This window comes from Barbus barbus, assembly GCF_936440315.1.
Source record: "Barbus barbus genome assembly, chromosome: 32".
Classification (NCBI taxonomy): domain Eukaryota; kingdom Metazoa; phylum Chordata; class Actinopteri; order Cypriniformes; family Cyprinidae; genus Barbus; species Barbus barbus.
The window spans coordinates 8,368,250-8,381,430 of NC_136760.1; the positions used below are offsets into that span (position 1 = coordinate 8,368,250).

Here is a 13,181-nt window from a genome sequence, read left to right on the forward strand (position 1 = left end):
TGGGGTCATGCTGCATTATTATAAATGTGCATATTCAAATACAATGTAATGGCTTATTCAACAAGCAGATAACATTTCAGTGAACCTTTAAGAATTTTTAATCCCAACTTTTCAGAGATTTAATGCAAATAAAAATTATAGTGAGGAAAAGGAAGCACGGATTAGAAAAAAAAGCTTTGACAAATAGAAAATGCCAAAAGACCTCATTTTACTCTGAAGTCCCAGTTATAAAATCTCTACCCCAGTTTATTTAAAATCCTAATTAGGTTTTGCATTACTAATTAGGTTTTGCATATCATTTAAGTATTGCTCCAAGTCCTGTCCCTTACCCTCAATAAAATAAAACAAAAGATTCCTTCAAGGACATGTCTGTAATGACCCAAAGTAGTTTAATGAAAGTTCTGACAGCTGATTAGATGCCCTCATTACAGACAGAGATAATTATGTCAATAATTCATACATCTATTTGTGCATTTTAGCAAATCTCAGTAGAAGAGATAATTAACTCAAAAATGAATAAAAGAAGATATTTTGAAAAATGTTACTGTGCTTTTTAAATGGGCACCTAAACTTTTTGGTTACCAACATTTTTTTAAAATAACAACATGATGATAGAACATTTTCATTTTTGTGTGAATTGTACCTTTAAGGTCACTTTGAATAATTAAAATTATATTTTGCCCACTCTCAATGTCAATTTCACTTTATTTGTATGGCACAATTAAAACAGCATGTTGACCAATGTGCCTTACATAACTTGTACAATAACATAAACCACAACACACTAAGACACATAAAACAGTCAGTTAATGGTTAAAAGCAATATAAAACAAGTTTCAAGCTGTAATTTAAATACATATACATTAGTGGTACTAATATAATTGGGCGTGGATGGGAAAGGGGGGACATTTAATTTCTGGGTGAAGTAACCATTTAATTACTAACCCATCCTAGGAATCATTTAGATTTTAAACAGACATTTCTATGAATCTGTAAACATAAATCTATGGATCTTACAAGCATTCAGTCTCTCTCTCTGTGCCTGTATGTGCATGCTGGGCGATTCAGAGCACTGTCATGGGTTGAATCGCAGACGAAGATGGTGCAGATGGACAAGACTGGGTGCTATGTCATCCTGTCTGACCCAACAGTACGCCATTTTTCTGCTCTCGCAGACAAAGCAAGATATCACAGCTGAGACAGCTGATGTCCTGCCTGTGGCAAATATTGTGTGACAGCATATTAAAAAAAATTAAAAAGTCAACCTATGTGCTTCTGAATGGTCTGAGAGTGGGTGTGATTTATCAGATTGCAGTGTTGTTGGTTTAAAAAGACCACACTACGTAGGTCTGAGCTATTGAACTTGACTAACAACTGGGCCAGGTGGAAAAATGTTTTTGGGCATGTGGGCCAAGCCAGCATATTTTGTCAATGAAAGGCAAATTTAAAATTCCTAGAAACATTTTCTTCCGACCTGGGACACAAATTCAAATGTACTCGATTATTGGAAAATAAAAATGTAAGGCGGGGAATTGGTCCTTGAAGGGATTTTAAGATGTGGGCATTTCATTAAACAATGCAGGGAGATGAACACGAGCTTGCAGGGATGGGGTTTAAGTGGATTAAATGATTGGAGACGTCCTGCATACAGTATGTCACCAGAAAGAATCACAACATTTTGACTAACCATTCCAAAAAAAGAAAAGAAAAGAAAAGTGTGTGGGGGGGATTAAGAAAGTAAACATATGCATGGATTAATTGTTCACAATAATGTAAATGGACAGTTTATGCCAACTTAAAAGACAACAGTTCTGTAGTATTTATTCCACTATATACACTCTTAAAAATAAAGGTACTTCACGAGGCTATAGAAGAACCTTTTTGTCTAAATGGTTCCATGAAGAACCTTTAACATCTGAAGAACATTTCTTTTTCACAAAAGGTTCTTTGTGGTGAAATAAGGTTCTTCAGTTTATAAAAAGGAAAGTAAGAGATGGTTCTTTAAAGAACCTTTGACAGAATGTTTCTTTGTGGAACCAAAAATGGTTCTTCTGATAATAACACTGATCTAGAAGCATGGTTGAAAGCCTAAACTTGGCATAACTTCAAACTTCAATTCTAATTGGTCGATGAATGCTGTTCCAGGATCAATAAAGATGTTGAGCCAGGAACATGTTGTAGCCTACTCGGTGAAACCTTGCTTATCTTGCTAGCAGTGTCATATAGGCCTAACTTCTAGAGCAGACACGGATACACTTCCAATGAGGCCTCAAGATGAGTTAAAATTATGACAAATTAGTCAATCAAGATATTTCTTATTATTTGGCTATTTTTATAACAAATGTACTGGATTTGTTGTGGAGAATAGGACTATAAGCATTGCCTTTTCAATGTGAGAAATACACGGCGTGGCGTACAGCCTGTGAACTGGTTGAATTGCGTGTGTCTCAAGGCCACATTTCTGGCTTAATATAATTTACATTTATACAACTGTCATTTTTTGGCTATAAATAATCTTTCTTAAAGATAAAAAAATATACAATTTTAATTGACATTATAATTGATGAAATACGATTAAATGAACGACAAAGCTCTTGTGAGAAAATATTATTATTTTGATAATTAACTTTTTCAGCCCCCTGCATTCATGAAAAAATTGTCAATTTTTTTTGCTTCAGCTTACTTATTTATTAGAGATACGATCTCTATTTTGTTTATAACAAAATATTTACTGCATTTGAAGTTGTCTTTGAAAAAAAAAAATCTAACTGATTCGGCCCTTTAATTTTAAACATAGCCGTAAAGCGCGAAAAAGGCGCTCGAAACCAAAAGGTCAGATTGTCAGTTGGAGGGAGGACGAATACTGCAAACAAACAATCAAGGTAAGATCGATACATTTATATTTTCTTAGCGATTGCTTCGTTATATCCATGTTGTATGAGTTAATGGAATAACTTCTAATTTCGAAGTAACATTATTTTGGCAGTTTAGCTCTAAGCTAGATCTATTATGGTTATCGAATGCGAAATGAACAAGTATCGATTGAACTGCGCGCCAATACATTTAGATTTGCTCATGTTGCTCCGATCTTGCCAACCTTCAGTCAGTTCTGCACGGTGAAAGTATTTAACTCCTGTCTTATTTTGGCACAACAATGAAAAATGTATATATAATAGCCTATAGTGTAATTTTTCATTCATGTTTATACATTGGGCATACAGTAATACTGCAGTAACTGCACTAGTTTTATTACTTTGTGACAGCATTTTTCGTTAACTAGCAATAATGCACAAATTACTACATGCTTTTTCTTACAATAAAAGCTTTTATGAGATGATTACAAAGTAAAAATAGCCTAATAGATATTATTGAGCAAGTTGGTTCAGGTATTATTACTCTATGTAAGTTAGGCTATTTCACATTTTTAGTATACCCTAGTAATTTTAAAATTAGTTTGCCTGCTTTTTTTTGGTTTTTTTTCATTTAATGTTTTGAGTCAGGATGTTTTTCACCTTAATAACACGTCAATGTGATTTGCTACAGAAAACTGCTGGTGGGAATAAAATAGCCTACAGTTTAGAGTTCACTGTCACCATTAAGGTAAGCTGCTGATACATTTCATGTGGTACAAAATAAAAAAGTATCAAGGAAATTGTTTTTTGTTTTGTTAGTTTTTTTCGTTTATATAAGCTACAATTTAAAAGTGTAATTTAAAGTGTAAAACTTATTTTTTAAAGTGTAATTATTTTTTTTAAACAGTTCTTATAAATACATACAGTATGTAATTCCATCAAAAAAATTTTTTGAGGTGACTCAATCATGATCATGAGGTGACTAAAGATTCCCAGTTCCCAGCCATATTATACAATGATGTATTGCTTGTCTTTATTGAATAATAATAAAAGTAATTTATTAAAAAAGATAAAGAGCTTAATAAACTAGTATATTAAATCGCATTATTAGTAAAAAAAAAAAAAGTAAAAAAATACATTTTTAAATAAAAAACACATTTAGATTATTTTCCAAAATCGTTCGACTAACATTATTACTTGTTCGGCCTCAAACTCTGACCATGATGACATTGTGTCACTACTAAAAGAGATTGAATCTGATCTTAGATTTGTTAGTCTACCTCTACTCCGTGTGTTTCTCTGCACAGACCCTGTGCACCCAGAATGCGATCTTCCCAGATGTCCTTCATCTCCACACGAAACCGCTTCGCCCCCCTCCGCGAGACGGAACACGATGCTGTGATCGTCGGAGGCTCCATCGTCCGAGAAACCGCTTCGCCCCCCTCCGCGAGACGGAACACGATGCTGTGATCGTCGGAGGCTCCATCGTCCGGCACGTCCGTGCTACGTCAGCTGAAGGTAGAGTGCACACTCACTGTTTCCCCGGTGCTCGTGTTCTCAATGTTTCTGCGCTGATACCCGCGATCCTGAAGGGCAACGAGAACATCGGTGCTGTCGTGCTGCACGCGGGGGCCAACGACATCAAGCTGCGGCAGACGGAGACACTGAAGAGGGACTACAGGAGCCTGATCGAGACGGTATGCAGCACATCGCCCGCGGCGACGATCATCGTGTCAGGACCGCTTCCCACGTATCGACAAGGAAACGAAAGGTTCAGTAGACTGTTTGCTTTAAACGAATGGTTATCGTCATGGTGTAAAGAACAGAAACTGCTCTTTGTTAATAATTGGAATCTTTTCTGGGAGCGTCCTAGGCTTTTCCGTGCTGATGGCCTTCACCCCAGCAGAGTCGGAGCGGAACTCCTGTCGGACAACATCTTCAGGACGCTACGCTCCATCTGACTAGTAAGACAATTCTCAAATAACTGCTATGATGACTTTTGTTCTACCCACTTAAAAGATAGAAGTACTTGCGTTGTCCAATCTATACAGACTGTGTCTGTTCCCCGAATAGCGAGGTCAAAATATAAATTTAATGCAGGATCTAGAAAAAATCTGACCGTGATTAAACCAGAAAAATGCAAAATAAACGAACAAAAACAATTTTTAAAGCTTGAGCTCCTAAATATTAGATCACTCGCACCCAAAGCAGTTATTGTAAATGAAATGATCACAGATAATCATTTTGATGTACTCTGCCTGACTGAAACCTGGCTGAAGCATATTACCATCCCTTACTAAAAAGAAGTATACTTTACAGTTAGGTCTGGGCGATAAAACGATAATGAAAATTATCGCAATATAATTTTTCTCAATAAAACAATATCAAGAGTTTGATAAATGTTTGATAATGTTTATGCGCCAGAAGCGGAACAAAACTCATTTGAACCTCGCGCCACACTGAACATGTACAGTATCCGCTCGGCTCAAAGTCCAAACTGCAGCGCAGCGTTTATCAGATCAGATGTGTTTACTTGCTGAATGGTCTTGATCACACGACCACTAAACAGTGCTGTGAGATCCTGTGAGAAGCGCTTGAATTCAGCGAAGAACACCAATGTCTCAGTGATTTAAACCAGTTTAAAGGCAGATGAAACAGCGCTGACAAACAGGAGAAACACTCTGTGCAACGAGGCAGTTAGAAGGCTTTTCCGTCTACAAAGTCACATCATTTACCATGGATTTACTGTAACGTTAGCCTAGTAATATTAACTGCACAATGAAATGTGGGATATACATATTGAATTGTATTATATTATTAATGTAAACAATGTATTGAAGGACTAATGGAATATAATTACCGTATTTAATAATGTATTTAGGCTACTGTTTTTCATACAAATACCATAGAAACCATAAAGTTCCATTTTGCCATGATAGTTAGGTGCTATAGGGCTATGCCTGGTTTTATCGGAAGTTATCATGATCTAATTGCATGACACTGGATGACCAATGGTTAATTTGAACAAAACTCAAACAGTCAGAATATAAAATTTTATCAAATAAAAATGAGTTTGTTCTATTAAACATGCTGTCGATTGCGCCATTACGGCGAATATCACAACAAAAGGCAAAGAGAAAATCACTCACAGCTCTTGAATAAATAACTTCAGCTTTAATAAGCATTAATCTATCTATGATAAACTATGCAGTGTTATTTTATATTTGATTACTTTATTATAATTAATTTTTAGACCATACCTGAACAGTAATGTTAGTTGAACTTCCTGAAATTAAAGCACTAGGCCTATATAATGTGTATCTTTATTCAATTGTTTATATTTTTTATCTATTGTTTATCTTTGTTTAATACTAGTGCAAAATGCCCGTGCAAAATCAGTTTTTGTTTGTGTTTTTAGTAATTGTTGGTTTGGTGTGTTTGAGAGCTCATTGTTACAATAACACAGCAAAAGTTCTGTGACATAATTGAGTGCAAAATGACCGTGCAAAATCAGTTTTTGTGTGCGTTTTTAGTAAACATCGAGAAAATTCTACGCTTGAGCAAACAGTTTGTAAATAGGTTAATACAAATGATGGCAAGTGCCCGTGCAAAATCAGTTTTGTGTGTGTTTTTAGTAATTGTTGGTTTGGTGTGTTTAAGTGCTCATTGTTACAATTAAAAGTTCAGTGACATTTTTATTTGTGCATGGTAGAAAGTAGGGATGCACGATATTGGAATTCTGCCGATATTCAATATGCCGATTTTTTCCAACTCATTTTGGCCGATATCGATGGCGAAACCGATATATTTCCTTTTGTTTGGAAACAACACCAAGTCTCTCCTGTGCAGAAATAAGCAAAATATGATTAATTTTGGTTAGTTTTTAACAAGAACTTATTTATTAGAATTAAATAAAAAATAATAAAGGTTTTTTAACAGTACATTGAAGCTTTGAAAATAAATATAAATCAACTATATCAATCGCTGCATTTTTTCCCCCAGAAAGATGCAGTGTTAACCCTAATATTTTATTTTAAGATTTAACATTTGTAGATGGTCTAAAACAAAAGAGTTGTAAAAATTCTGAAAATCTTTTAGAGCTCATGATTTGTTTAAAAAATAAAACGTTACACATTAATGAATAAATCAGTATATATAAAATTATTTAATTTACAAGTGTCATGTTTGTGATTTTTTTTTTCATGTAAGCTATAGCTTCTGACCATTAAATCAACACATACTTATTTTATTACATCAATTACTGCTTTATTTAATCAGAAACACAGTCTAAATGTTATTTGTGTAGGCTATTTTACTTTTAATTTAATTAGAAGTAGGCCAACTGCGCCCCTACTATTAAAACTACTTACCGAACGGGCATTAGGACCTGGGAGAGGCTGTCACTGCTGCCCCTGCTTGTGCTATAACTGTTTACTCTATCCCACACCGAACGCGTCATTCTGTACATGCCTTCACACATTAAATGCAGTGATCCAAAACAGTCAATCTATTGATCATTCAGACAAAACTTTGCTTCAAGAATGAGCCACATTGCTGACGAGATCTAATCGCTAGCACACCCTGAGCACATGCGAGTTAACCCCTTCCCCTTATCGGCAAGACATATCGGCATAATTTTGCATGTCAGGCCGATGCCGATATTTACATTTAAAGTCATTATCGGCCGATTTCGATATCAGTCCGATAATATCGTGCATCCCTAGTAGAAAGCAAATAGTTATATTGACATAATGACATACAATAAATGTGGAAAACTGAACACGATTCAGGGAGCCGGCTACACAGTGAACTCTGAGAAAAGCTGTGAATAAAATATAATTCAGAAGTAAACAGTATAGCTGACTTAAAGGTCCCATGGGGTTTTATGGGATTATGTTAAGTTGACAGAGTCTTTATGTCAGAATGTTTATTTTTACACCACAACCTTCTAAAAATGATATTTTTAACGATATCTTTTGCATTTCTCATCCAAACAACGTCAAGCTCGGCACTGCACTTACTCGTGCCCGTAGCAAGACACCTGTCAAGTTTGAAATCCATCGGACTAACGGTTCGAGAGATATGCAGTTAAAAGACAGACAGACAGACAGATGTTTCTGTAATTTATAGATATATAACAAAAAGAACCGATAAAAATACTGTTAAAGTACCGGTACCGATAAGCAGTATCGGTAAGAGTGGTAATACCATTAAAACCTTAACAATATACCCATGCCTACCACAACGTGCGTGCACTTTGCTTCTCTCATCTACACAGACGCAGCAGTTGCAATTTAATGTAGGGGTTGTTTGATATATGCTTTCATTCTGACCCCCAAGACTCAACTAATCCTTGGAGAGTCTTTTGGCCAATCAAACTTTCCTCCTCACCGTGTCTATATTGTCTTAATTTAAGACAATATAGACACGTCCTCTTCCTGGCAGATTTTTTGTAACACCTTTAATTGATTGGACAGGGTCTGCAAATGCTGCTCAAAACGCTATGTTCCGCACCAAATCAATGATAATGGTTTTACATATAAATAAAGGGCTAGTAGGATTGTAAAATGTTTCGATGTGATTGATAATTAAATGAATTATTTAATAATCAAATATAACTACTAATACAATGTGTCACCAACACCGCCTCATATGCGCTTAGAATGTGTGACAGTTGTGGACGCGCTCTTCCTGGAACAACTGCATGCGCTGAATGAATCTGCTACCGTTAAACTGGAGCACTTTGCTAGCACGTTATTTATCTAAACGAAACGCATCCTATATGAGATTAATCAGATATATTCAAAATAAACATAATATTACAAATTATATCTGCACAAAATGACGCAAATTTATGCACAAGTGAACTTGAACTACGTGCCATTCAGAACTACTCATGTTGTGGACGTGCTCTTCCTGGAGCAACGCGACACGGCAACTAAACCCAAATAATTCACAATGTTTTATTACAATATTGTTCTCTTTATAATGCTATGTAATATTACAGTCCCAATAGTCATTATTAGTCGTGCACTGCCGTTTGAGCTGCGCGTGCTGAAGCTGATGCTTTACTACAGTTAATTCTTAACCAAATGCATCCAATATGAGATATATCAGATATAGATACGTTAGGCCTACACAAAATAAACACAATATTACAACTTACATTTGCACAAAACAAAAGGCTGCGAATGCACACGCAAACTTATAGTCATGATTAAGGTGTAAAATGGTCCCAAACATAACTCCGGCGTGCTCGCTATACATGTTTTGCGGTTGAGCAGCACGCACGCGCATGAAGACCTGCTTAATCGATGATCGATTAAATGTATTATCGACAATTAATTGATCGTCGATTAATCGTTGACATCCCTAGTGATGGATGATTAAGGGAATTTGGCCTTTGTGTTTGCTCATATTTAAACTCCTCTGAAACAAGAAATCATAGCTATACAATTTTATGTTCCTAGTCACCCAGGTTTGCTAAACAAAAGGTTAAACTTGTGCATTTTGGGCATCTGGAAACAAAGAGTGTCCTTGTCCGTGGCCAAAATGTTCTTTACAGTGGCGCTGGCAAAGTATGCACTTGGCTAATGCTTGTCTTCCCGCTAATTGTGTCCTAAGATTTTCAAAAGTTGTCTAATCCATCCTTGCATTTACAATGTTATATATTTTTAGGAACTGTCAGAAACAATAGACTGACAGCTGCGGCCACCGATCAAGAAATTGAAACATTTATAAAAAAATGGCTTCATCTGTCAAGTGACCGAGACGGAGGGAGAAGAGAAAGGGAGAAACGGAGGAGGTCCCAAGACACCTGTAAGTCAGTTACATTGTGTTTTTGCTATATGTGTATAATACCATGGTCTGTCTGAATACTTGATTCTGATTGGCTGCAAGGTATACATTAAAACATTGGTAAAACTTTAACATTAGTTAAAGGGTTAGTTCACCCAAAAATGAAAATTCTGTAAGTAATTACTCATGTTGTTCCAACCCTGTAAGACTTCCGTCCATCTTCGGAACACAAATTAAGATATTTATGATGAAATCTGAGAGCTGGATCACTCCTCCATAGGCTTCTAAGGGATTGAAACTTGCCCGCCCAGAAAACGTATTGAAAACATCGTTAAAATAGTCTAAATAAGTGACTACAGTGGCTCAACCATAAGTTTATCAAGCGATGAGAATCATTTTCATGCGCAAAAAACAAACAAAAACAACAACTTTATTCCACTATTAATTTTTGGCTACTTGGTTCAATCAAGTTCACGTAGTGTAACTGCGGGTTCTACGTTACCATGCAGGCTCACTATTGGCCGACACTGGTCATGTGTGTGATGTGCTGCGCAGTTAAACTATGTGAAATTACTTGAACTAAGTGTGGTAGTGGGACATTAGGACCCAGGGGAGAATGAGGGGTGATCTGATCAGAAACGGCAATGTAACTAATTATCATGCAATAAAGCAGGTGAGAAGCTGCTTTAAAGAGAGCAGATTAGAAGGATGGTATGTGAAGCTGAACAGAATGTTTGCGCTGAAAGGATGTTGTGATTAAGTAGCAGCATGCACATTAAATTAGGCGAAGCTGAACTTGCGGTAGGTGAACTGGTTTCCACTCTGATTGTTTGAGAGATGAAATGTAATGGGTCTTTCTTTTGTTACAGTTTGTTGACGACACAGAAGCAGGGCAGATGACTGTTACATTGGATAGCATGAGCAACTAGATAAGGTAGTTGTTTAGCGGGTTAATATATGCGTGTGTTTTATTAAAGAGACTAATGTGTGTTTTTGTATTGTAGGACGGGGCACCGATTGTTATCTGTGGTTTTAGAGTTTATATATTGCAGTATAGACGTATGGTTTTATTGGTTTGTGACTTTGTGGAAATAGTATGTATGGTGTGTTTGAATGTGTTGTATCCTCCTTCCCCTTGCCAATTGGACGTGAGTTGGGAGGTACAGAAATATAGTTTTGATCAAGGGGAAGGTATTGATTGTGTAATACATGGTATTTGTTGTGTTTGTAGGTTTCCCAGGCGGTGGCACTTGAAGGGCCAGTGGGTCCACGTGTGGTGTTGTATTGACTTTGATTGCTGTGATGTGAGGGTGTTCACTGAGTCGGTAATGGAGTGATATTAATATTAAGGTTTGCAGAGCATTTATTATTTTCTTACCCACCTATTCTTCAGTGTACTGCCTGGGTTTAGTGTTGTTTGTTTTATTGTGACATGTTTCTTATTTCTTTTAATACTTGTTTGTGATTTATTGTAATAAAACTGTTTTGTAAAAACTGCTACAACTAAATGCCAATTTGACTGCTGGTGTGTTTGTATATGGTTTACTTTTGAACCCATTAATTGGGAAAAGGTTACATAAGCATAGCACTAAGCAGCCGAAAATGAATGGTGGAATAAAGTCGTTATTTTTGTTTGTTTTTTGCGCACAAAAAGTATTCTCGTCGCTTGATAAACTTATGGTTGAGCCACTGTAGTCACTTGGACTATTTTAACGATGTTTTCAATACGTTTTCTGGGCTGGCAAGTTTCAATCCCTTAGAAGCCTATGGAGGAGTGATCCAGCTCTCAGATTTCATCATAAATATCTTAATTTGTGTTCCGAAGATGGATGGATGTCTTACGGGGTTGGAACAACATGAGGGTGAGTTATTACTGACAGAATTTTCACTTTTGGGTGAACTATCCCTTTAACTACTTTAGTTGACATGAGGCATGAACAATTCTTTTACAGCATTTCTTAATCTTAGTTAATGTTCATTGTGATGCTCCCTAATGCATTATTCAAATCAAAAGTTGTATTTGTTAACATTAGTTAATGCACTGTGAACTAACATGAACAAACAGTGAATGACTGTAACATTAAAAAAGCTTAATAAATAATGCAGTTCATGTTAGTTAATACTAGTTAATACATTAATTAATGTTAACAATTAAGGCCTTAGAGTTACCAAACTGTTTAATGCACTGGTAGTTCCAGTCCATTTTTTACCCATTCAGTATTAATGTGCTATTGCTATTAAAACACTATTGTAAAATCAGCATTCAACAGTGTTTTTTTTTTTTTGTGTGTATCCAATAAAGGCTTGCAAGATTGCCATGATGACGCAGATGGGATTTTTGGATGACCAACTGGAAACATGTTTTGTTTTGTTTTTTTAGTTCTAAGATGCTTTATATGCACACATTTTGTGTTTTTATTATTATTGCTATTTTTTTTTTTTTTAGATTGCTTTCCAGTTTTGAAAATGGAAACTTGCAAAGTTTCAACAAACTTGGTTGTTCTTTGTTCTTTGACAATATTAATAAATAATGCAAATGTTTTCAGAAATGTGTTTAAATCATCTGTTGTAACTTCTCTTAACATAAAAAGGGGGCATTTTTAAATTTCTCTTTAGTTTATATCTCTTAGTGTCAATGATATGGCACAGCATGCACACACAAAAACACACAGTTATGGTTTATTTATGTAATTCTTGGCTAACGTGGCTGAACAACTGGCCTACTTGTGGAGCAGATCTGGCAAACAGGAGTGCATTGCAAAAGTGCCACCATTCCATGCTGCATGAGGAATGTTGGGAAAGACCAGGGTTTGTATAAAAATCAACTGTGGCCAGGTGTGGTTTATTTGGTTTGTTGTTGGGTTACATGTGGCATTGCTATGGCTTAATTGTGGCCCAAATCTGGCAAACAGGAGTGGACTGCCTTAAGTGCCACAATGTTCATCTGGCCCACATACCGCGTGGAATGATGGCACTTGGGCGGTCCGCTCCTGTTTGCCAGATTTGGGCCACAATTAGGCCATAGCAATGCCGCACATACCGCGTGGCTAAAACAAATGAAGCAGAACTGGCCCACATCTGGCCCAGACACCAAAATTGCTGTGGCCCAGATCTGGCCCACACTTGACATTTTCATCTGGCCCACATACCGTGTGGAAGGATGGCACTTGCGGTCCGCTCCTGTTTGCCAGATTTGGGCCACAATTAGGCCATAGCAATGCCGCATGTCAGCCGTAAACAAAACAAATGAAGCAGAACTGGCCCACATCTGGCCCAGACACCAAAATTGCTGTGGCCCAGATCCGGCCCACACTTGACACTCTCATCTGGCCCACATACCCTTTGAACTGTAAACTGTGGGCCAGATGTGGGCCAGTTCTGCTTCATTTGTTTTTTTTTTATGGCTGACATGCGCTTTGCTATGGCTTAATTGTGGCCCAAATCTGGCAAACAGGAGCGGACCGCCCAAGTGCCATCATTCCACGCGGTATGTGGGCCAGATGAAAGTGTCAAGTGTGGGCCGGATCTGGG

At 36.7% G+C, this 13,181-nt stretch overlaps 1 protein-coding gene across 1 annotated transcript; it reads left to right on the top strand.

Moving 5' to 3' along the window:
- Positions 1-1,099: 1,099 nt before the first annotated feature.
- LOC306852362 (uncharacterized protein) lies at positions 1,100-12,196 on the top strand (the record flags this gene model as incomplete). The annotated part of the gene is made up of 8 exons (XM_079389105.1): positions 1,100-1,122; positions 2,798-2,882; positions 3,544-3,600; positions 4,160-4,816; positions 9,531-9,671; positions 10,520-10,584; positions 10,882-11,512; positions 11,953-12,196. 4 exons carry the CDS (start codon positions 1,100-1,102, stop codon positions 4,811-4,813), a joined length of 819 nt encoding a protein of 272 aa, XP_079245231.1. The 3' UTR covers positions 4,814-4,816; positions 9,531-9,671; positions 10,520-10,584; positions 10,882-11,512; positions 11,953-12,196.
- Positions 12,197-13,181: the final 985 nt, after the last annotated feature.